The 24,875-nt window shown below is 37.9% G+C and overlaps 1 protein-coding gene across 22 annotated transcripts in view; it reads left to right on the top strand.

The window, feature by feature from the left end:
* NFASC (neurofascin) overlaps positions 1 to 24,875 on the top strand; it is a 275,421-nt gene that overhangs the window by 122,733 nt on the left and 127,813 nt on the right. For 21 of the 22 annotated variants that reach the window (XM_042462334.1, XM_042462352.1, XM_042462341.1 and 18 more), the window contains 5 exons: positions 601 to 618; positions 1,496 to 1,601; positions 2,006 to 2,202; positions 3,856 to 3,978; positions 7,454 to 7,624. In XM_042462334.1, the coding sequence (XP_042318268.1) occupies positions 601 to 618; positions 1,496 to 1,601; positions 2,006 to 2,202; positions 3,856 to 3,978; positions 7,454 to 7,624 (615 nt within the window). The remainder of the gene's footprint in view (positions 1 to 600; positions 619 to 1,495; positions 1,602 to 2,005; positions 2,203 to 3,855; positions 3,979 to 7,453; positions 7,625 to 24,875) is intronic. The other variant, XM_042462336.1, reaches the window with a different exon arrangement.

Below are 24,875 nucleotides of genomic sequence, written 5' to 3'. Positions count from 1 at the left end.
CAATTCTTTAAAAACTGGGTAAGAAACCCAAAGGAGCTCTGATGGTGCAGTGGTTAAATGTCTGTATTGTAGCCATTCACTCACAAACCACCCAGTTTTTAAAGAACTTATGTTTTGCAGTTGCCAGAAAGAGGTTGAGGATCACATACTGTAGGCTCTACTATCACCATACCTGGAAAGTAGACTTTCCAGGAAAGTAGACTTTTCTGCAGGTTCTCCAGAAAGCTGTTCCATAGGTTCATATACACTGATACATTTGAAATATGCAAATTTATCCTTTGAGAAGTCTCTATGTATGTACATTGGAAAGACCTATCTTAAAGATCTCAAATAGCTTTGTGAGAATAGTATTTGTGAACTGTTACATTTTAATAATCTTTCTTTCTCTCACTTTTTTGTTCTTATTTTCTCTAACATGTTTACAGGAGTGCAGATCATTGAAGCTAATGATATTAAAAACTGTTAAAAGATGTGTTTTATTTTACCCTTTTAATATATTTAACCCTATATTTAATATAGATATAAAATGTTTTCGATTAATCCTATCTGTTTTTCTTTCTCTCTTTCTTTTTTAAAATGCTTACACCTTCGAATTAACAGCAAGTATTCAAGAATCATGTAAGTCCTGCTACTTGCTTCTTTTTCTCTGAGATAGTTGTCTCTGTGTCTGAAAAAGAACGCAAAAAAAAAAAAATCTGTACATACCAGCAATCTTGTAAGGAAGCTAAGAAGCTCAAAGCAAATGAGGCTCTTGGATCAACATTGTTTGCATGGTTCATGGCACTGGACATTAAAGCGGTTCTGTTGTTGATTAAAGTTTGTAGTTTTGTAGCTTCACAGCTAGATTCATAACTAGATGCTAATACAGTATACAGAAGGCATAAAATACTTTAACCAGAGTGATGAAACTAATACAATTTTAGGGTTGGAGCAAATAGTACTTAATACTATCATCCCAAAAATTAGTCAGAAAATATATTCATGTAAATACATTTGCTGAACCCTTCTCCCTGGAAAAAAAGGGTCCTTACAATACAAATGCTCTTAATTTTGGCTAAATTGGTTCTCCCAACATTAACAGTTGCCTTGGGACTGAGCAAAAATCTAAATCTCCTGCAACTCATAAGCATTGCAACAGTGTCTCTCCTGTAGAACTTTGCAATGTAATGTGCCCTTGCTACTCATTAACACAAAGGCAAAAACAGCCTATGAACAACTGATGAAATGACTCAAGCAAGGTAACACTCTTGAATTTCTTATGAATGTGTCGATTGTGAGTTTACAGTTTTCTTTGTGGAGGATTCTTCTGCTTTACATAATTAAGAGAATAAATGAAAGGTGTGGATCATGTCCAAAAAAGAGTCCCTGCACTGAACCTTACATGCTTTCAAATGCTGGTATATGGGAAGTTTCCTATTATTTCTTGTCTTAATTTTCCTGTTACTTTAATTTTTCATATTTTCCTCTTCCAACCCCTCCTTCATATGTTTTCTAGTACATCAGCCCCCCACAATTACAAAGCAGTCTGTGAAGAATTATATTGTTGACCCAAGAGATAACATATTCATTGAATGTGAAGCAAAAGGCAACCCCATTCCTACGTGAGTGCAGTTTTAATTTATTGTTTTATGCTTGTATGTCATCCTTCTTCATGGAGTTTAGAGTGGTCTACAAACAGGGCTCCCAGTGCTTTACTATTACCAAATCCTCTTGGAAACAGTTTGTTCTTTTTGTATCACTAACATTTTAATGTAGCCCCTTAAAGCAGATGTCCCACAAAACTTGATTGTACTGTAGTATAATTTTAAAATACCATGGGATGGTTATGGGGGGGGGGGACGACAAGCAAATACCTTGACCCTTTTATTTCCTCTGTCATTGTCCTTTAGATCTGATACCACAAAGGATAAAATCCTATATACTAACGTGTTCACACTTGTTAGTGCACGGGGAATTTATGCTTTCCAAATTATGTGTGAACCATTATCTTCAATCATGTTTGCAGATTTTCATGGACACGCAATGGGAAGTTCTTCAATGTTGCAAAGGACCCAAGAGTAAGCATGAGACATTGGTCAGGTACGCTGGCTGTTGACTTCCGCAGTGGTGGTAGGCCAGAGGACTATGAAGGGGAATATCAGTGTTTCGCCCGGAATGATTTTGGGACAGCCATCTCCAATAAAATATTCCTACAGGTTTCGAGTGAGTATGATAACAAGATTTGTGTGTAGTCATATACACTATGCATTTGTGATTTTTACAAAAGATAATTGGTAGTGTATAGTTTATTGGGTTCTGTTGCCAATGCCTAACTAAAGGTAGAATACATATAAGATTCTGAAGAGGACTCCCTGTTGGATACTGAAGGAGTTGATGTGTTATCCTTGGCTCCTGACATTTTTGTGGCCACCAAATGTATTAGAAAAGTTCAAAACTGAAATGATTGCACAATTGTTTTTCTGAAAGAGAGCCTTAAGAGAGGCAGTGGCTTTAAAATCTGAAGTTTTATGTTATGTAGAAGTTCATAATATGTAGCTGGCCAGTGACAACAGTTAAATAATCTAAACCAGGTGGGTTTGAATGGAATTACAGACCAGAACTATGGGAGATAAAAACAAGAGAAAAGATAGAATATATTTTGATCTCGATGGATAGGCAACATAATTGAATAGTATGAATGGATATAAACCCAAAGGCCTGAACAATGTAGCACTGAGTGAATGAGAATGACCCATTTGTGTGTTATTTTGGCAGTATTAAGTAAATGCAAGTATGAAAGTTTCTTCTGTAGTTAGAAAGAAATGTGGTCATTGCTTAAATTTTTCTAAATGATGACTTTAAAGTTTGGTAGCTCAGATTTTCTTCTAAGTTGAATGTATTTATAATTAAAAACAGATGAAGTGGAATTCTCAGTCAGACCAAGGGTATATATCTAATCGAGCATTCTGTTCACAGTTACTAACCATTTGCTTCAAGGAAGCCCACAAGCAAGGCATGAGGTAACAGCATCCTCCTTCTGATACTCTCTAGTAACTGAGACACAGAAATATACTGCTTTTGATACAGGAGGGATTGTGCATCTATTGGTTGTGTTTTTCATTTAACTATAGAGGACATTTTAAAACTAGAGAAAAACAAGGTTTCTGAGTCATTCATGAGAGAGGGCAGCTTTTTCAAACTTCTTTTCCTATAAATGCATGAATATTTAATCAGGGAATGACCTGACATTATTAAAGTGGTGGAGAGGATTTAAAAACTACCCTTTTGTATTTCTGAATGTAACAAGTAAATGTATAGTGTCCCTAATATTGAAAGGTTAGTTGTTAATCTTCTGAATTGATTATTTAGTCTTTCACTGTATGCCATATTATAATTTGAAAACCTTTCAGATAGTGAGACTAGTGTTCATGTTTCAACTAAAAATATGTGCCTCTCCATCATGTGTTGCTCTTTTCACCTTTTGGGGAATTGAAAAGCCAGCCCTCCAGTGGCTGCTGAACAGCTGCCTTATGGATTGTATCTACTACCCACAAAGGCTTTGCTCGCTGGCCTTCAAATGAATGAAGTAGTTGAGTGGGCCACAGTTTTTAGCTGAGGGAGGCAGAGGGGAAAGGGAAAGGAAAACAAAGAAGAGGATGAAGAAATGTTTGTCCACAGAAGGATGAGAGTTACAGGAATAGGGATGGCATAGATCCAGATAAAATGCACAAACCAGGATGGCTGTTTTTGGTGCACATCAATATATAGAGGGCCCTCTGAAACAGTTTGAAAAATTATCATTCTCCACCCTTATGTATAATCCCAATTTATATTCTTATGTATAAATTTAATTTCTTCCATTATTTTTAATTGCAGAGTCTCCTTTGTGGCCAAAGGAAAACTTGGACATTCAAGAGGTTCATGAAGGTGCTCAGCTTATCTTGGCATGCAATCCTCCTCCTGGACTGCCACCACCTGCTATCTTCTGGATGAGCAGCTGTAAGTAGGGATAACCACATCTGTCAAATCTAAAGGTAAAGGTAAAAGTTGTACCTTGACAAGATTGTCTAGTTGTATCTAATGGTAGGGGACTGTGTTCATCTTCGTTACTAAGTCAAAGAGCCAGCATTGTCAAAGACAACTCTGTGACTATCTGGCCAGTATGACAGTACGGAATGCTGTTTACCTGCCCACCAAAGTAGTACCTATTTATCTACTTGCACTTTTATATGCTTTTGAACTGCTAGGTTGGCAGAAGCTGGGACTTGTGATGGGAGCTCACCCCATCACGTGGCACTTGGGCCTTGAACTGCCAACCTTCTGATCTTGCTATCATCAGAGTCAGTGTCTTAATTGCTGAGCCACCTCATCCTTCTGTCTCTCAAACCTATCCATGTGGAATTCCTCCTTTTTTCCACAGTCAAGTCCATTCCATATTTGGATTATTATTTTACCAGGTAAAATCTATATACATTTCTGTAGGTGTTCAAATGGTTGTAATAAATGCAGGATTCCTTTGACTAAAGTATGCTTGTGACACTTTAAAAATGTATGCAGTGGTTACGCCTCCTCAAATGTGCTCATGATGTCAAACATTATGATTTCATGGAACATATTTCAAGCCCAGAAATATATGGATTTGCCATCACAGATTGTTCCTATTTTTGTATTGGTCCAGGAAATGCAGGATGTGTGTGTGTGTGTGTTTGTTGTTTTTTTGTTTTTGTTTTTTGAAAAATCAAATGACAGAGGGATTTTTTTCACAAATTCTCCACTGTAACTTGCACATTAGTTAGCTACATTGAACTAAATGAAAATGAAGAAATAATAATTCCCTATGTTACATTGGCCATCCATGTAGTATGTAGTTTAGAACATAAGCTATCACTTGTAAGGAGTGATTGTGGGTAGTGTGGGATGTGAAATACCTATCATATCCCCCAATCTTCAGCCCTCTACTGGATTTATACTCCACTGAAGTGCATCTCACTGATTGAATCTCATCAGGGATTCCTCATTGTTTTATTAGGTAATCTCGACTTTTGATTGTAGTTTACTGAATAGCCTGTTTGGTAGAATATGTGAGAAGTAGTCCAGAATAGGTATCCATTGGCTTGAGTACATGCTATTTGTTTTCAGAGATGGGAAGTTTGCCAATAGCCCTGGGCCAGAATTAATTGTTTCTAATCCTGGCCCAAAAGGTTCTTAGCATGGTCTAAAAGATGAGCAATTTGCAGCAGAGTTTCCTGGAAACTCCTCCACAACAGCCAGCAGACTTCTCAGCCATGTGCACCTTACTTGCCACTGCCACCACATTCTCTCTGCAGTCATGGCCTAGGACATTAGAAGGATGCACTTGGTCACATGGGTGAAGTCAGGTGCCCCATATCTGCCCATAAGTACCATGTCAGGGGCCTTCAGAGGGAATACAGCGGTGGAAGCAGGTAAGGGGTGCATGGCAGTGAGGACTCCATGGTGCGGTTGTGGGTGGGTGAATGCCTACCCATCATCACGCTGGCCTGGGAATGGGAAAAGGTCGGAGCCACTGGCAGGGTACCACAGGGTTGGCCTATGGTATCCTGCCTGTACATGGGCCCTTTGTCTCACTCTTCACTTGACATAGGCCATAGGCTTTTAGTACACAGCAACTTGTTTTAGAAGTCAGGAAGACTGGCAACAGCCACTCACACTATAGATATTATCTTTGGTGATCAGCAGTCCTATTTGTTTGCACCACTGAAATGTGACATCAACCCCTAGATACCCAACTGTTCCAAAAAATTACCTTGCCAAAACTTGATCTTTCACTGGAATTATTTGGATGTGTGGAGATCTACAAAGTAGACCTTTAAATGATAAAGTAAATAATTGCTGCTTGTCTATCAGATAAATGAAGATGGAGCTGCAACAGAACTGGCTGGAAGCATTTTGTTCTATGCTAGGCAGCTGCACTATACTGTTTCAGATTCCTTTAAGTGTCCAAGAAAATACTGCTCTTCTTAGGTTACCTACCACTTCCCTCTTGCACATTAAAAAATGATATCCCAAGCAGTCACTTAGATCACTCTGCACTTGGGCTAGCCCTGGCTGCAGCCATCAGCAAGAGCTAGTCTACTTATTGAAGATCTGCCATCTCAGATCTTGCCTTTTCCACATAGTTTGGATGTACATGGGAAAACTGGTAGTGTGACTTGATCACATATATGTTTATTTATCCCATTTCCATTTACATGCCATCTTTCTCCTAACATAGGACCCAGGGTGGCTCACAGATCTAAAAACAAGATAGAATCATCCAAAACCACAACATTTAAAAATAAAGCACACATGCCCCATTAAAATGTGTGTACTATATGCTTGTACTCCTGAGCCTCATTCCCACTTACTAGTAAATTACTTCTGAATCGATTCCTGGATTCAGTCCAGAAACTGGTTCAGCAGCGATCGTGGTTCCCACTAAGTTTACACCGGAAGAAGGCCAGTGCCAGAGAGGCTGTGGGAAGGAGGCAAGGAGGCTGGGAAGGAGGCTGGGGGTGGAGAAGGGATGGCTGGAAAGAAATTGAAGGAGGCTGGGGGTGAAGAAGGGATGGCTGGGAAGGAGGCCCGGAGTGGAGAAGGAACAGCCAGGAAGGAGGCAAAGGAGGCCAGGAGCAGAGAAGGGACGGGACAAAGAGGCTGCAGGGAAGCTGGGGCGGATTCGAATCTGCCTGGTTCCCATTTGGACTGAATCGCTTTATTCAGAAATAAAGCGATTGAGCCCAAAAGGAGTGGGGAAAAACAGGTTCTTTTTGATGTGGGGGCAAGTTGAGAGAAGGGGGAAAGGCTGATAAGAAGCATAGAAAATAAGAGGCATATGAGGAGAGTTTGAAGGAACTGGACAGGTTCAGTTTGGTGAAGAGATCTCAAGGGCTGTCACAAAGAGGAGAGTGCAGGCATGTTCTCTGCTGCCTCAGAGGGTAGAACTAGGTCTAATGTTTTTGGGTTACAGGAGATTGAACCTTAGAAGGACCTTCTTGACAGTGAGCGGTTTCACAATAGAACCAATGCCTAGAGAGGTGGTGAGCTCTCCTTCTCTAGACATCTTCCAAAAAGAGGCTGGACAGCTACCTGCTAGTGATGCTCTAGCTGGAGGTATCTTGCACTGGGCAAAGGGTTGAACCCAATGGTTCATGGTGTCCCTTTAAACTCTTTGATTCTATGATTATCCTGTTATGAAAACATTCAGACTGAAGAGTTGGTATATAAATCTGAACACACGAAATAAAATGGGTTTCTTTTGCCTATAGCAGAAGCAGTAATAACTGACTTGGGCTTTTTAAGTATGTCTTGAATTGAGAGCTGTTTTCCAGTGCTACCTGGAATTAATGAGTATATGCTATTTCCAAATTGTTAGAGCTAGTAGACAGTTGCCATCAGTTTCAGTGCAGAGGTGTACAGCCAGAAGTCTGAACAAGAATTTTGTTCTTTCTTACAGCCATGGAGCCAATCCACCAAGACAAGCGTGTCTCCCAAGGACAAAATGGTGACTTGTATTTCTCCAATGTGCTGCAAGAGGATGCCCAGACTGACTACAGCTGCAATGCTCGTTTTGCCTTCACCCACACTATCCAGCAGAAAAATCCTTACACCCTCAAGGTCCTGACCAGTAAGTATTTACACAAACAGTTAGACTTGAACTATGTGAGGGAGATCCCTTCCTGACAAAGCTCAGAGAAACCATCTCCATATAAACCTGGAAGTGGTGTTGTTACTGTTGTTACTCTTTGTTAAAGTGCCTGACATATTATGTTGTTGTTTTTTTTCATTTTGTGTTTGCAAAGATTGAAAATGTATTCTCAAGTTGGCATTCTGCCCTGCCTTGAAAGAAATCAAGACAGTATCATTTGGATTTGGGAACAGAGTGCTCACAATCGATTGAAGGCAGCTCTACTAAGTATGCAGATAGTATCTTTCATAGTCAATGAAGAAGGAAAGCATCAGAGACAGCTAGGCCCACTTCCCACATGTTTTTCACTATTATAAAGAGGGCAATTTTGCATTTATCTCAACAAGTCCATACATTTTTGCTTTTATCTCAACAAGCCATACACTTTTAAGGGATTCATTTTTTTAAATCAATTTTTACTAGTTTTTAGTATGAATAATCTAAGTTATAATCTAAATAACATACAATCAAAGTAAAAGAAACAGAAGGAAGAAAAAGCAAAGAAGAAAAAAAGAAAAAAGAATAGTAAAGAAAAAAGACATTGTTTTAAATCTTGGAGACACCACTTCTATTTATTATTTCCAGCTCAGTTTGCCACTTACCGTAGTTTTATCTTCAATTTTTGACTCTGTTATCAGTCTCTGTCAGTTCTTAGCTTCACTTTCAAATATTTCTTAATAGAGATTGCACTTCAGATATTTACATTGCAAATTGTTTGTACTCATTTTAGTGTAATAAATCACCAGCTGAGTTGGGGGAGGGTTTCTCCAGCTCTGGTCAGTTTGGACCATCCAATGTCCTTTGATAATATTGTAAATCTTTGTATGGAAAAGCATCTCTTCATGAATCTCTTGTGATTTGCCTTGGGGAATGTTGCAATTTCCAGGGCACATGTCTCTATCAGGTGTTTATCAGACGAGCTCTTAAAGAGGTACTATTCCAGTGTGACTCCTCTAGCTGCCTCCTGTTGCATGCTGGGATTGGCAGTTTTAAGGAGGGGTATTTAGAATTCTCAGGCAGAGAAGTTCAGCTCCTTAAAACTGCCAATCCCAGCATGCAACAGGAGGCTGCTAGAGGAGTCACACTGGAATAGTACCTCTTTAAGAGCATAGTGTGATAAACATCTCAGACATTTCCCGAGCCCACTCTTGGGCTGTGGCTTTATCTGGACTGCATTTCTGCCCTTGTGGAATCCTTCCATATATGTTTAATTACAGTAATAAACATGACAAAGCTAGGAACAGCACTCAGATTTTGTTACTAATGGTTGGCCATCTTGGCCAGAGCTCATTTTTTTGAAAGGAATAATTGATTTGTTGCCTGAATATTTATCTCAGAAGAATCTGATGAAAGGTACAGAAATAAATTTTTTAAATGTAAAATTTCATGGTATTCTCATCAGCTTTTGAGTTCCTCGGCTTTCTTGTTGCCGTGGACTTGAGAATTGTGTTTCACCATACTCTCAAAATATTGTTTGGGTCAGTGGTTTTAATTGGATGTTTTATAGAAGTGACTGATCTTATCAAATCTCAAAGCAGCTTCTACTCTGATTTGGTTTGGTGAAAAGTTATGTCAAATAATGCTTAAGTTGTTTGTTTATTTTATGTTTTCATTTCAGCTAGTTGAATGTCATTTCCTGTGTTTTTCATTTTGTCAGTTATTGCATGTACAGTGGACCCTTGTTATACCCTGGGGTTTGGTTCCAAGATCCCCCGTGTATAACAAAATCCGTGTATGCTCATTAAATATAATGACATAGTAAAATGGTGTCCCTTATAAAAAATGGAAAATCAAGATTTGATATTTGAAATTTATACTTTTTTGGAACATTTTCAAACCATGGATGCTTGAATCCATGTATAAAAAAATCAGTGTATAAGAAGGGCCAACTGTATAGTATTTTATAAAAAGAAGTGCATACTTTATAGAATGCAGATTCTTGTATTTAGCTTAACTGTGGTCATCTCAGTTACTTACTTCTCCCTGTGCCTACAGGTTTTTTCTAGGACCTAGAACTTTCTGGGCTATGGACATTGGCTTGAGGATAAAGGGCATTGGGCATATCTGTGCATATTGCCATGGGGTAATAACAGGGTATTCAGTATCTGTCTGTTGTCATCAAATGTCTATAGGTGAGGCTTAAATCTGTGCAAGAAGGAAGCATCCTCTGTTTATTTGCTTATTTCTGTATTTGGATGACCACTAAACTGTATATTCATGACTTTATGAAGAAGATGGGCAAACTGTGGCCCTCCACATGTTTTGAACTATAACCCCAATATTTCCTGACGGTTGGCTATGCCGGCTGGGAACTGTGAGAGTTGTAGTCAAAAACCTCTGGAGGGACACAGATTGCCAACCCTTGCTTAGGCTGGGAAAAAAATAAATCAGATGATGGTTCTCCATCTTAAAATATGAACAATTTGCATCTTAATTTTTTTCTTCTTTCTCTATTTCTTTTTATTACCTCTTTAACTGTTGAGAATTTTTTTGAGTGCATACTTTTTTCTGTTCAAAATAATGTCTGAATTATTTAGGCTTTTTACATCACATGGACTAGGAAGGAAAGAAGTCCTTGAGAAGAGGGCACCAACCAGCAGTGTGTGCTGTACCCACAGTTATTCTGAAAGGCATGCTGAAGAGGGCTAAATTATTGATAAACAGCAAGCCTCTCCCAGCAATCTCCATGGGAAGAATGTTCTGCAGAGCGGAAGCAACTGCATTGGCATCTTATGCCTACTTGCAGATGACCTCAGTTTCAACCCAGCAAAGATCATCTTCTCCTAGAAAAGAGGGGGAATAAGATTAGAATTTGGTCTTGTTGCTTTAATCAGACGCTTCTCCCAAGGGGAGAGTGAAGGCTTGGGAGTCTAGAGACTAAATGTTGCTTCTTAACCTTTTGTTGTTTGTCACATCTATTTGTCCAACAGTATTTGTAGGTTGAACACTCCTTGTTTGGGCTTTGAACATATGAATTTTCTGTCTTAAATCTGACGTATATAAAAGAGACCAGAGATGGCAGATTACTAATCCCTAATATAAAGGTAAAGGTTTCCCTGTTGACAACATTGTCTAATCATGTCTGACTGTAGGGGGTGATGCTCTTCTCCATTACTAAGCCAAAGAGCCAGCATTGTCAAAGATGACTCCATGGTCATGTGGTCAGCATGATTAAACACTGAGGCACGTGGAACACTGTTACCTTCCCACCAAAGTAGTACCTATTTATTTACTTGCACTTTTACATACTTTCGAACTGGTATCTTGGCAGAAGACTACTACTTGGGGAAATATCAAAGGTGCTGCCTTGGTGATGAGATGCACCTACAGGCTGATTAATTTCATGTAGAAATGCACTATTACTTGTTTTGTTTTAGCTTATTTGGTGAAGTGAACATTGGACACACTACACTTAATTGTCAAGTGCAGTCTTGAGAACAAAAAAGGAGGAGATTTTGAATGCTTCTGGTTTCAGGAATAGATTTTTAATAAGGCCACACGATGTTAAAATTCTGCTCTAATCACTGTAAATCTCAAATAGTTTGTGATAACTGAAACATAAGAAAAGGAACCGACTTTGGTTTGAGAAATTGTATGAGGGTCAGAAGTGTGTTTCCCTGTGGAATTTGTTTGTTTGTTTCTAGAAAATGAAACAAAAGATTAGTGGGTTTAAGAAACAGAAAAGTGGAAGATAGACAAATAGAGTTTAGGAGAAAATATTAATTAACTCTCTAAATAATTCATTAGGTTTTGCCCTTTATGTGTCTGAGCTCTCTGGAATCCTTGATTAATACAAGTTAATCCTAGACTTTTAATGAATTATTATTTTAGGTCACTGGAATTTGTTAGTGGTCATTCTCTCTTTGCCAGATTCTGTTTAAAAGAAAGGCCTCAGGAAGTGAAGAGGGAGTAGGACTGGAGGCACTGCATCATATGGCTCTATGTTGTGCTGGCCATTTTATTATCTTTGCTTTGAGGGTTAAAGAAAGAAAATAGTACAACCTTGCCTGGAATGGAAAGTTGGAAGAGATTAATTGTTTACTCAGCAAAGAGCCTCAAGTAGCACTGCCTTTTCAGAATATTAGTCTTTTATGCCAAAGGCTAGTGCGCTTTCCCTTCCACACCTGTTGGAATGTGTGGAAGTTGTTACAAGTCTTTCTGGATGGTGAATGGCGTGTTTATGTTTTCAATTTTCCTCCTTACCTCCTCTCATTTTTTAAATTTTATTTTCTGGTTTTGTACTTCATTATGTGGATATGCAGTAACAACCCCCTTTGGACTCCTTTAATGTGTTGTTCACAGAGTGCTAAGTACTTGGATAATTTAGTGAAAGGTTTTCCTCACCCCATCTCACCCTTATTTCCTCCACTCCTTGTGGCAGTGTTGGTTTCTCCTCTTCTCTCTTCCTCCTCTCTCACCCACACCTCTCATCCTCCTTTCCAACCACCCCTTTTTTCAGCGTGTCACACACTTTCAAAGATTTGATAAAGATATAGCTAGCTAAATCTACAATTTCCTATTCTTGCCTGTGTCTTTTTTTTTAAGTCTTCTAAGAAGTAAGTACAATTAAATTAAGTGTGACTTACTCCCAGGTAACTAGGATAGGATCGGTTCATTCTTCTAATAAGGCCATTTTTTCCAGACAGAAAAAATAGATTTGATGTATATACCTTCCTTTGAAGGAATATCTAACCACTCTAGCTTTTAGAGCTAGCAGCTAAACAAAGACTTGCAACAGGGGGTAGTTAAAAGGAAGCCTCCATCTGGAGTGCTGCATCATTTCTATCTCTAATGTTAAGTGCAACTACTATAGTATTAAAATATTTCTGAGTGTTTATTCAGAATTTCTGAGCATTTGTTAAAAAAGGGTGAGGGTTGGGGTCTGAATAACTCTAAATATCATAATGAATTTTAAAAGTTTCTTGTAGCTAGGTGGAGTCAGGCAATAAAAATATAAGAAGGACTCTGCTGGCTCAAAATTGTATAATCCAGCACCCTGTTCCTATTATAGCCAGCCACCTATGGGAAACCCACAAACAGAACAATAGCTCTTCTGCTGTTGTTTCCCAGCAACTTGTAATATTGCCTCTCATACTGGAGATAACACATAGCCATGATGCCAGCTAGCTTTATTGTTACTAAATTTGTCTAAGCCCATTTTAAAGCCTTTGAATGGTGGAAAAACTACATGCTAATTCAAACACAAAGCAGCTGAACACTTTTCTTTAAATATCCAGGATCCCTTTCTTTATCAGGATCCCCACATACAAGACAGGGGATGTTTCAACCTGCTTCCCCCAGTCACATGGGCCCGATCCAGATGGGCCTTTGCGGTGCACCCGTCACGTGCTAGGGGTTGGCCGAGGGCGCACCACCCATACTGGCCTCACCCCTAGCACATGACAGGGGCGTCAAAATGGTGGTGCCTTGTACACACAGGCGCCGCCATTTTGACGTGACGGACGCTTAGCGTCTGCATGTCCTGGCGTCATTGTGACACTGCAAGTGCGCCATTGGTGCACTGCGGCATCACAAATGCGCCACAAGAAGAACTCGCTTTTTGAGGGTTCTTTTTGCTGTGTGAGGGAGCCGCGCGGTTTGCCTGCTGTGGCTCCCTTGCACAGCAAAACAAGGCGCGGATAGACCACCCTTTTTGGGCAGTCTGTATCCTGCGTTACTTTTCTAAATTGCTCTTGCCTCCCAGGTGCTAAATTTTTTTTTGGGGGGGGGGGGGGGTTTGATTCAAGTACCTCTTCTGCCCATATCTGAATATGCCAATCTGGATCAGGAGGCTTCACATACTTGGATTTTATCTCCCCATCACTCAAGGATGACTCCCTAAACCAGGGGAAAAACCTGGTATTGCAGACTTAATTGTCCCATCTATTTGCACAAGAGAACTTCACCCAAGATTTCCACCCAATCTGTCCTCATGGATCTTGCGATGACATAGAAGTGATAGGATAGGTTGGGCCCTTGGCTATGTTATCTTTGGTGACGAGAGGAGAGAGCAGTTCTTAGGACTCAGCCAGGCTGCCAGAGTAGATGTTTTGGATTGCTGTCACCAGTTTAGGCTACTTTTCTTATCCTTTATTGCAGATATTTCACATCTCATAGGAAAAACACACCAACAACAAAGTGAATGAGTGCAAACATCACTTTATTTCATTAGTCTTTAAATCAGATTAAGAGATTTAAACAAACAAGTATTAAGGTCAGATGGGCACAGAGAATAGGCCATGGTGGATACCTGCTCTTAAATCCCATGATCCTAGACTCCTGTATACAAAACATTATACCACTGATGTTCACAGATCTTAACTGAAAGTAGGGAAGCACAAAGGAAGGAAGGATTCATTTGTGCAAAAAAAAAAAAAAAGCTCTGTGTATGCTCAGAGACATTTAATTTCTAAATAAGACAAGCATTTTTGATTAAGAATTTTCCACTCTAGATTCACTGACTGATCTTTGTAGTCAGCTACTTATTACTGCTTTGGCAGTGTATTCAGAAACACGTCATTTCCCCCTAATATTTAGCATCACTCTTTATGACTTTTAACAATTTTAAAAGGTTCATTGCCAAGGAGGGATGGGTAGAAAAGAAGAGAAATGCAGATCAGTGGGAAAATGTAACTGAACAGGTTGTAAGCTCACACCCCATCCCTTAGCATAACCTTTCCTAACCTGATATTTTCCAGAGGTGTTTGACTCACCATCCCTTGGCAACAATTGCCTCTGAGCTTTCACCTAGAAAAGAAATCTAGGGGGGCCATTCCCATTTACCTTTTAAATCGCTCCTGAGCTGAATCCTGGATTCAGTTCCTGCAGCAAGCATGGTTCCCACTACATTTGCGTTAGGTCAGGCCTGGGGGGAGAGGCATCTGCAAGGGCCCCGGCCATCTCCCCTGTCACCGGCCTCCCTTTGCTCCCCATACCTGACATGGTTTTCTCTTCAGCCCTCCACAGCCTGCTTCCCGGCTTCCCTTTCCTTCTGCGATCTCCTTCCCAGCTTCCCCAGCTTCTCTGTGACCTTCAGCAAGGGCTGAAGGGAAGCGTCTCTCATGGCCAGCGTAGCTAGTAAGGAGGTTGTAGGAAGGTCGCTGGGCTTCCCTGGGCTTCCCTGCGACTTTCCTGCAACCTCCTTACTGGATTCCCTGGCCGCAGGAAACCGAAGAAGGTCGCAGAGAAGTCAGGGAAACTGGGAAGGAGGTCGCAGAAGGAAAGGGAAGCCGGGAAGCAGGCTGCGGAAGGCTGAAGAGAAGCCCAGGTCAGGTACAAAGAGGATTTATTGAAAATAAATCGATTCAGCCCAAAAGGAGCGGGAAAATCCAGCATATTTTTGATGTGGGTTAAATGGGGGGAAACCATGCCCCCCTTTCCAAATCGGTTCCAAATCGATTCCCAAATGGGAACCATGTTTAAACTTGAAGGAAAAAAAAGGCAAGCCAGCTCCAACAGGCCTCTGAGAGAGAGCAGATCTGCTGGACTTTTGCCCTTCCCTACTGCCATTCCCTTCTCCTTTTGTTTCTTGTCTTTTTTTCAGATTGTAAGCCTGAGAGCAGGGAAATGTCTAATTAACAAATTGTAAGCTGCTCTGATAGCCTTGGCTGAAGAGCGGGGTATAAATAAATAAGTATTATTATTAAACCGGATTGTGATTCGGTATGATCCAGTTTAAATCATCGTGAGAATGAGCCCCACAGTTAAGAGAAAGCAACCCTGAATAAAAACAGCACCTTTGAAGGAGCCAATAATATAATAAATTGTTCCTTCAGGTTTCAAGGATAACACAGCCTCCACAACATTTTCTGTAAACTCCATTGAAGGGTTATCTCTGTATGATTCCCATCCCTGAATTAAGTGGATGTGCTGTATTCTAACATTTTTATTCTTGTTTCACAATCATCCATAAGGAGAAGAGATAGTTAAGATCTGGTCCATGTCATCTTGAAGACATAGTGGAAGTAATCATTCAAATTATAAAGGTGAGGGTATTTTGTAGCACTAGGTTAGTTACTTTGTGAAAAGGCAACCAAATATACAGAAGAAAGAAGGTGCAGGGGAGGAATTCAATGCTTTTATTCATGTGTATGCATTTTGTTAATGCCCTTGGCATTCCCTGGAGTGATGGGGAATGCTTGGTGAGCCCATGCCATTATACAGAGATTTGCTGAATGTATATAGGCCATGCTTTACTGATGACAAAGCAGGCAAGCTTTCTTATCACCTGAGCTATCTGTCTATTGGGTTTAATGGAAGATTGTTGAAGTCAAGAGATTTGAACAGTATAATACTTCTGCCAAAATTGTGTTATTAGATTTTTTTCCCTTTCTTTTTTAGTCTTATAAGAGAGCCATCTACCTATTTTATTCGTGTTTTCAAAGTAATATTGTTTAGAGTATCTTAGTTTCTTGTCAGCTTCCTCTACTAAGCACATAGATATTTGCCTTTGTAAGATTTTTATTTCTTTTTCTATTTCTTCATTATCGGGGTCATTTTTAAGAGTCTCTTCTCTCTCTTTAATTTCTCCAGAAATTTTGTCAATTTTTTTGGTTTTTTTCTTTCTTTCTTGTATGTCCTCTTATATAAATATCCCTCTTATAACTGCTTTACAGGCATCCCATATTATATTTGGATTTGTATCCTTTATTAAGTTTTCTTTAAAATAATTTCCAAGTGCATTTTTCGTTTTTTCTAGTATTTGATTCTTTTTTAGTAAATTTTTATCTAAACGCCATGAGAAGTTCTTCTTTCCTATATTCAGTTCTACTACAATGGGATTATGGTCTGATATAGATCTTACCATAGTTTCCATATTGATTATATTTTTAGCCCAATTTTTAGAAATAAAAATCATGTCTATCCTAGACAGAGATTTATGTCTATGTGAAAAAAAAGTATAATCTTCCTTCAACCCGTGTTTGAATCTCCATACATCTATTAATCCTAAATTATTTATCATGTTCATAAATGCTTTGGGAAGTTTGCCTTGGTTATTTTTAATTGTTTTGCCTGATTTTCTGTCCACTTTTGGTCTAACTACTCCATTCCAGTCTCCCATCATCATTATATCGTTATAATTTAAATCCAAAACCTCATTCATTAAATCCGAATAGAATTTTTCTTTTTTAAGAAATGGACCGTATACTCCCACTATTAATAATTTTCGAGTTTCTATCTTTATTTCTATCCCAATATATCTACCTTCACTATCTTTCATTACTTCCTTAGCTGGTATGTGCGATTTTACATACAAGACTACACCTTTCTTTTTGTCATCACTAGCCGATACAAATTCTTTGCCAAGTCTTTTGTTTTTTAATGTTTGTCTCTGATTTTTTTATATGAGATTCTTGAAGGCATATTATATCCCAGTTCCCTTTTTTTAGAAAGTGAAAGGTTTTTTTCCTCTTAATGGGGGCGTTTAGCCCCTTGATGTTCAGAGAGATTATCTTTAATTTCATTTCTACTCTTTTTCAATACAGTTTAGGAGAGAAGAGGGACCCACCCGAATATAATTATCCCCCGAGTATATATATTGAAAAAAGGATACTACTTATCTATTCCTTAGTCCAACGTTGCTCCTTCTTCTCTTTCTTCTCCTTCTTCTTCACTTCTCTCTTCTTCCTGGTCACTCCTTCTTTCTTCTTCTTCTAACTGGTCCAAATTTTGGTTTGATTCACTTGTTTCTTCCGGTGGAGAGCCTTTCTTTAAAGTTCTTAAGAAATCTCTTGCTTTTCCCTGTGAGTTAATTCGCAGTCTTTTCTTCTTATAGGTGAAAGAAACTCCCTCCGGGACCTCCCACCTATAAGGGATGTTATGTCTTTTAAGGGACGATGTTAGAAGTCTGTATTCCGCTCTCCTTTTAAGAATCCTCGCGGGGATATCTTTCAATATCATTAACTCCTCTTTGTCAACAACAAGTCTTTTTTGGTAGCTTTTCTCCAAGATCAATTCTTTAGTTCTAGTTCTTATAAAATAAATAGAAATGTCCCTCGGAAGATTTCGTTCTCTTGCTGTTTTCGAATTTATTCTGAAAGTTTTATCCACCTCTTTCAATAACTCAGAGCATGGTATTTCCGCAAAATCGGCCAGTATAGGGATCAAATATTGGTAAAGATCTTCATTTTGAAGTTCTTTGAGGCCTCTTATCTTGAGGCATCGTTCCCTGGCCTTTAAATCGGCAATCGCTCTTTGGTCACGCTCTTTCTCTTGTTCTAGAGACAGATGAATTGTTTTATCTTCAAGTTCTTTAGTTTGTGTTTCCAATATTTCTACCCTTGTATTAGTTTCTTTTAAATCTTTCGTCACTTTCTCAATCGTCTGTTTCAATCCTTTCATTTCTGATTTGAATTCCCTCTTCAAATCTGTCCGCATCTCCTTCATTTCTTGTTTCATATCCTGCATTCCTTGGAACATCTGTTGTTGTTGTTGGCTTAGTTTTTTAATTTCTTCTAGTATCATAGATTGTTCTGTTTGTTTAGTAGCATATTCCAGAGATGGTCTTCTATTTTGGGAGCTAGATTGGGATGTGGTATATTTTCTAAGGGACATTGCCATAATAATTCTTAGTTTTTATTTTTTTAGCAAAATTTAAATCGTCAATCGCCACTAGATGTCACCAAAGTCCTTTATTTTATACTTGTGTTTGTTTGTGTCTATTTCGTCGCATTTGCCAGCAGGGGTCGCTTTATAGGTATCTGTTTACAATGTTTATTTAATTTGTATTTTGTTTTGTCTTCCTTTTCTTGTGTCCTTGAGATTTTTGGTTGCGAAGAAGAGTTGCACAGCTGTTTTCCCTTTACTCTGTAAGCTTTCTTTACTCTATCAGATAAGCAGGCAATAGGGTTATAGGTGTTTTTTTTTCCCAACTCTAAGAGTTTTCAGAAATTCCTTTCAATAACTATACAGCTTTTTAGTTGCTTTGCAGCTTTTTTTCCTTAATGTGCCTGTGAATATATATATATATATATATATTATGTTTATTATTGTTGTTCTTAATGATTTAAAGCTGTAATCTGTATTATAGTATTTTTCTATAGTCCATTATGTTAAAACAACCACAGTTTTAAAAGGTCTTATATATGTATCTGCAGGTATTTAATTTTATGTAGAGTCCCTATATATAGAGTCAAATATATGTTTCAATTTTGTTACAAATATTTCTAGAGCAGCTTCTATTTTCTCCAGTTAATCCAATATGTTTCTTTGTTAATAATGATATTTTCTATCTTTTTATAGCAGAGTATTAGAGGATGACTGTCTTATAGCCAGCAGTCAATTTTTTTTTCCTTTTTCTCAGTAGCTCCTTTTCTCTTTCCTCTATTATTTTTCCTTGGGATTTTTAGTTCTTCTGTCACACTTTCTTTTGTTTCGTAGCTAATATGTAGGAATCTTTCCCCTTTAAGTCCCCTCGTATCCACAGAGTTTTAAATTTTCTTGTTAGCTTACTTTGTTGCTTTTCTTGCTGGTGGTGGTTTTGTGCCGGTCGCTCTTCTCGGCTTCAAGCCGCGCGGTTCCCTTCGGCTCTGTCACCCTCCCTGCTCAGGCGGCGGAGGCGGCTTCTCTGTCTCCGTTCTCCGCCTGACAAGCAGGTTCGTGGTGCTCTCCGTGAGCCTGATTTGCCCCTTCTTTTTTATATAAGAATGGGGTACCCCCTTTTCCAATGTCGGATTCCCAGTTCAGAAGACTCTGGGCTGTCAGATCTAGGGGAAAAAGAGCCGCGCGGCGATCTCGTCTCCGAGAGACTTTCAGAGACGGGACGCCATTGCCACCGCTCCAACCCTGGAAAGAGGACTTAGTAACGGATCAAGAAAGAATAAAAACAATTTTTTATGACTATTTTAAAAAACTATATGAAGAACAAAAAGTGGATACATCCCAGATTAAAAACTACATCGATCAAATAGATCTCCCACAAATTGATGAAGAGCAAATAGACTATTTGGAAAAACCAATAACTATAGAAGAAATTAAATCAGTTATAAGAGAACAGAAAAATGGGAAAGCCCCAGGGCCTGACGGTTTCCCAGCAGAATATTATAAAGAATTAGAAGATCAATTAATAGAACCACTATGTAAATTAATTAATAGAATAGGGGTGAATGATATACCTCAATCTTGGAAAGAAGCAAACATTACACTTATCCAAAAACCAAACAAAGACCCACAAGATATAAAAAGCTACAGACCAATCTCATTGATAAACTCTGACTACAAATTTTTTGCCACAATATTAGCTAAAAGACTAAAAATCATCTTAAAAAACTGGATTGGGGAAGAACAAAACGGTTTTCTACCTCATAGACAATTAAAGAAAAATATAAGAATGATGATTAACATAATTGAACATTTTAAAGATAAAAGAGACAAAGGATTGGCTATTATATTAGTAGACATGGAAAAGGCCTTCGACAAAGTACACTGGAATATAATATTTGAAATTCTAGAAAAGGTAGGATTTAAAACAAAATTCATAACTTGGATAAAAGCAATTTATAAAAATCAAGAAGCCTGCCTTATAATTAATGGAGAAAAAACAAAACCGGTAAATATAATGCAAGGTACTAGACAAGGCTGCCCGCTATCCCCATTATTATTTATTATGGTTATCGAACTATTAATTAGGAAAGTTAATCAAAACAAATCAATTCAAGGAATTTTTAATAAGGGTCTGAATATTAAATCATTGGCTTTCGCAGACGATCTAGCGTTTTTTTTAGAGAATCCACAAGTAAGTATAAATAAATTACACAACGAATTAGAAGAATTTGGAAAAATATCGGGATTAAAAATAAATGTAGATAAAACAAATATTTTAACTAAAAACCTTAATCAAGATGAGAAAAAAGAAATAACAAAAGTGACAGGATATAAAATAGTAAAAAAAGTAAGATATTTAGGAATAGAAATTACCACAAATAATGCGGACTTATTTAAAAATAATTATAATAAATTATGGTTTCAAATTCAAAAAGATTTAGAAAATTGGAAATCTATAAAATTATCTCTCTTAGGAAGAATTGCCTGTATAAAAATGAACATCATACCAAAAATACTATTTTTATACCAAACAATCCCGATAATAATAAAAGACAAAATAATTCAAAATTGGCAAAAAGACCTAACAAAATTCATTTGGTTGGGCAAAAAACCTAGAGTACGGATGAAAATACTTCAGGATGCAAAAGAAAGGGGCGGTCTTGATGTCCCAGACTTAAAACTTTACTATCAAGCGACTTGTCTAACCTGGATTAAAGAATGGTGGGAATTAAATGACAAAAAACTCTTAAAGCTGGAAGGTGGGAACATAGCGTTTGGTTGGCACGCATATCTATATTACAATAAAGAATCAATAGACAGGGAATTTAATAACCACTGTATAAGAAGGCCTCTTCTATGGATCTGGAAAAGAACTAGGAAAAAAATTGGGGAAAAAATTACGTTGGAAACTTCTCCTCAAGAAGCCTTCCTGTGGCGAGAAAAAGGATCTGTAAAAAACTGGTTAAGATATAAAGATTTACTAACTAAAGAAAAAGACGGACTAAGGTTTAAAACAGAGGAAGAATTCAATCAACAAAACTATAAAATTCACTGGTACTTAAGATGGCAACTAAGAGAGAGATTTAAAATAGATCAAAAAGAAAAATCCATAGTCACAGAGGAAACTCAATTTGAGAAACTATTAAAATCAGGCAATAAAGGTTTAGTATCAAAGTTTTATAAATATCTTTTAAAAATGGAATTAGAAACAGAAACTATCAAGACTAATATGATAACCTGGGCCCAAAACATTGGTCATAATATCGAGTTAAAACAATGGGAGTATACATGGAATAAGAGGTTAAAATATACAAGATGCCAAGATATCAAAGAAAACTATTATAAGATGTTTTACAGGTGGTATATGACTCCTGACAAATTAGCAAAGATATATGGGACTAAAAATAAATGTTGGAAATGTAAAAAAGAGACAGGAACTTTTTATCATAGTTGGTGGACATGCTTAAAAGTAAAAAAATTCTGGCAGGAAATTCATAGGATAATACGAGATATATTTGGATTCAAAGTAAAATTTAGACCAGAAACCTATCTGTTAAATATATTAGATTTTGACCTAGAAAAGAAACATGGCAGAATTGTTTTCCTTTTGATTACGGCGGCAAGATTAACGTTGGCTCGCAGATGGAAAGAGGAGAATTTACCGGAGATGAACGAATGGATCACAAAGCTATACGAACTGGCAGAAATCGATAAATTATCGCGCTTACTGAAAAATGAAAATCTGGATGAATTTTATAGAGACTGGAAAGATGTTTTAAGTTATTTACAACAAGGAAGAAGTGATGTTTTTGTAGAGGGTTTAAAAAACTGAATAATCTAGATAAGTAAACTACACTTTTGTTTAACTTGTATTTAACTTGTATGTAGATATACTTTACGACTCTTATCATAACAGCCTCTATACATATATAAAAATTAATTGTAACATATATTTCTAAAATAACTGCCAATAAACATAACAAAAATTGGGATATTTTTAGAAATGCAAATAAGCAATAAGTAGCAAACACATTATGAATTTTATTTTATATTATATTGTTAGTAATAAGGATACAAAGGAAATATTGTGTAAAACTTTCTAACACAGAGTAGGAAGAATTGTGTAGTCTTAGTTTAATATTGTCATAGTTTTGTCGTAGATCTATGTTTAGAATTATAACAATAGAGTAGGTAGTAGTAATAGACATTAGCTTAGCGAAGGATATTATGTAGTTTATACTTTGATAGTGTTTTTTGTTTTTTGTTTTTGTTTTTTTTTGATATCTGAACATTTCAAAGAATTGAACTACGAAAGAAGTATGACAAATTAATACTTTTATATAAGATTTGGTTACGGAAATCATTTGAACTTCAAGGAATTTTTTTATATTTTTTTTTTCTTTTTTATCTTGGTGTCTTTTTTTTATCTTGGTGTTTTTTGTTTTTTTTTATGTATTTGTTGTTATATGTTATATGTTTATATATGTTTCAATAAAATTTAAAAAAAAAACTTCTGCCAAAATGTAACAGTTTGTTTGCTATGGTTATTCCTATTCCTTTACCTATAAACCTCCAGGTTAGCAGTGGCTGTTCATCTCATTATGCCATTGTCCAGTCATCTTGGTCTTTCTCTTAAGTGTTCACTTGGAGATCTTTTATTTCATTACAGAATGCAAATTCCTTCCCTAGACTCCTTTCCCATGGAGAGTGACTTCCTTTCTGTATGCTAAATAGATTCCTTTGTCCTGTGTCCAAGGGAACTGAAATGCCTTTATATATTTGTAAATTATTCAGTGATCTGTTTCTTAAACTGGGGGAGCTATCCAATGTTTTATATTGTAAACTGGTTCACCCTACAGAAGTTATTCCTTTATTGTTGTGATTAATTATATCATATGAAAGGGAACCTTAATACCCATGTAGTAACACTACATTCACTAACTTGGAAACAACAATAGTTAAAATAAATGTTTTTATTTCAAAAGTACAGAGGGCAGAGCTTTTGTGTACATTGGAAAGGCAGAGCAACACTTTCCATGTCTTACCTACTAACCTCTTTGAGTCAAAACACATCTAGGTTGCCATAATACTAATAGCATAGCACGTATTGCCTTAATGATTCAAGCAGATTACTCTTCTTATTTTTTTTTCCATTGATTATGGCAAACATACCTTGCTGTTCTAAGTTTTTTAGGCCCATTACACATGGGCTTAAAAGTATGCGCGGAGCGCGTACTAGGGTTAAGAGGGGGTGGTGCTTCCGCACTGCCCTAACCCTAGTGCGCGCTGTGCACGCACAAAATGGCAGTGGCCATTCCACACGGCCGCCGTCATCAATACATGACGACCACACCGCCTCCAAACGAGTCGGCGCGGTTGTGACGTATTGGGGTCACGGCAGGGCGCCTAGGGTGCCCTTTCCGCAACCCCAGAAGGAGCTCCGTTTCGGAGCTCCTTCCTGGTTTGGTCCGCTGGGCGCAGCCTTCAGATGGCTGCGCCCAGCAGACCAAAGGAGAAAGGGACCAAACGGCCCCTTTCTCCTTCTCCCCGCCGCCGCGGGGTGTCCTTGGGGCTTGAAACCCCAAGGACACCCCTTTCCAGGCTGCGGGAAAGGGGCCTTTTGCCGCTTCCCCGCAGCCCGGAAAGCAGTGGATCGGAGCTTCAGCGGCTGCTGCTCTGGCCGCTGAGGCCCCGATCCGGCGGGGAAAGGTGCACCTACAGGCCGCCCCAAAGGGGCGGTCTGTAACGCGCCTTAGAAACACAATTCATGGGGAACCATAAGTTAATAGATAACTTGAAGGCATACATACTGCATCAACAGTGGAGTCATGTGGCTCTCCATATGTTGCTGAATAGCATCCTCAACATTGGCTATGTTTGTTAGGGCTGCTGCAAGTTGCAGTCCAATCAGATCTGAAGGTCTCTATGATTCTCAGACACTGCTCTATATACTAATTAAGTGTTATATCCTTTAAAACTTTAACCAATCTCACATGTAGACTGAAAGTGATAAAGCTGGTTCAGATAGATGACACTGTCATGTTTCTGGTATAAATCTGTACAGCTGAGCCTCCCTTTATCCAGAGTTCTGAAATCTAATAATAATAATAATAATAATAATAATAATAATTCATTTATATCCTGCCCCTCTGCACTCAGGCAACCGGGGCAGCTTACAACATTAAAAATATACATATCATATCCCCCCACTTCTAAATTTTTTCCATGGGTGGCTGAGATAATGACACCTTTGCTTTCTGATAGTTCAGTATACACAAACTTTGTTTCATGCAGAAAATTATTTAAAATATTGCATAAAATTACCTTCAGGCTATTCATATAAGATGTATATGAAAAATAAATGAATTTTGTGTTAAATGTGGGTCCCATCTCCAGTCTCACTGTTTTTCCCACCCCTTCAACCGTCTGTTTTTTAGGCTTTTATTATTTGATTGTTACTTCCACAATAGAAGATGCTCACTTGTTCCAAAAGTGTATAAATAAACTTATGTATTCCAAACTCACTGGATTCTCTTTGGCTGGTATGTTTGGTGAACAGGTCTTTAATACAGTATAGATGTCTGAGCTTTAGTCATTTTCAGTAGGAGTTTTCAGATATCCCAGCAATCAAGTATGTCACAATTTAGTG

Source organism: Sceloporus undulatus, chromosome 4 (genome assembly GCF_019175285.1).
Source record: "Sceloporus undulatus isolate JIND9_A2432 ecotype Alabama chromosome 4, SceUnd_v1.1, whole genome shotgun sequence".
Classification (NCBI taxonomy): Eukaryota; Metazoa; Chordata; class Lepidosauria; order Squamata; family Phrynosomatidae; genus Sceloporus; species Sceloporus undulatus.
Note: the sequence above shows the minus strand (reverse complement) of the source record. Positions and strands in the feature narration are given on the sequence as shown.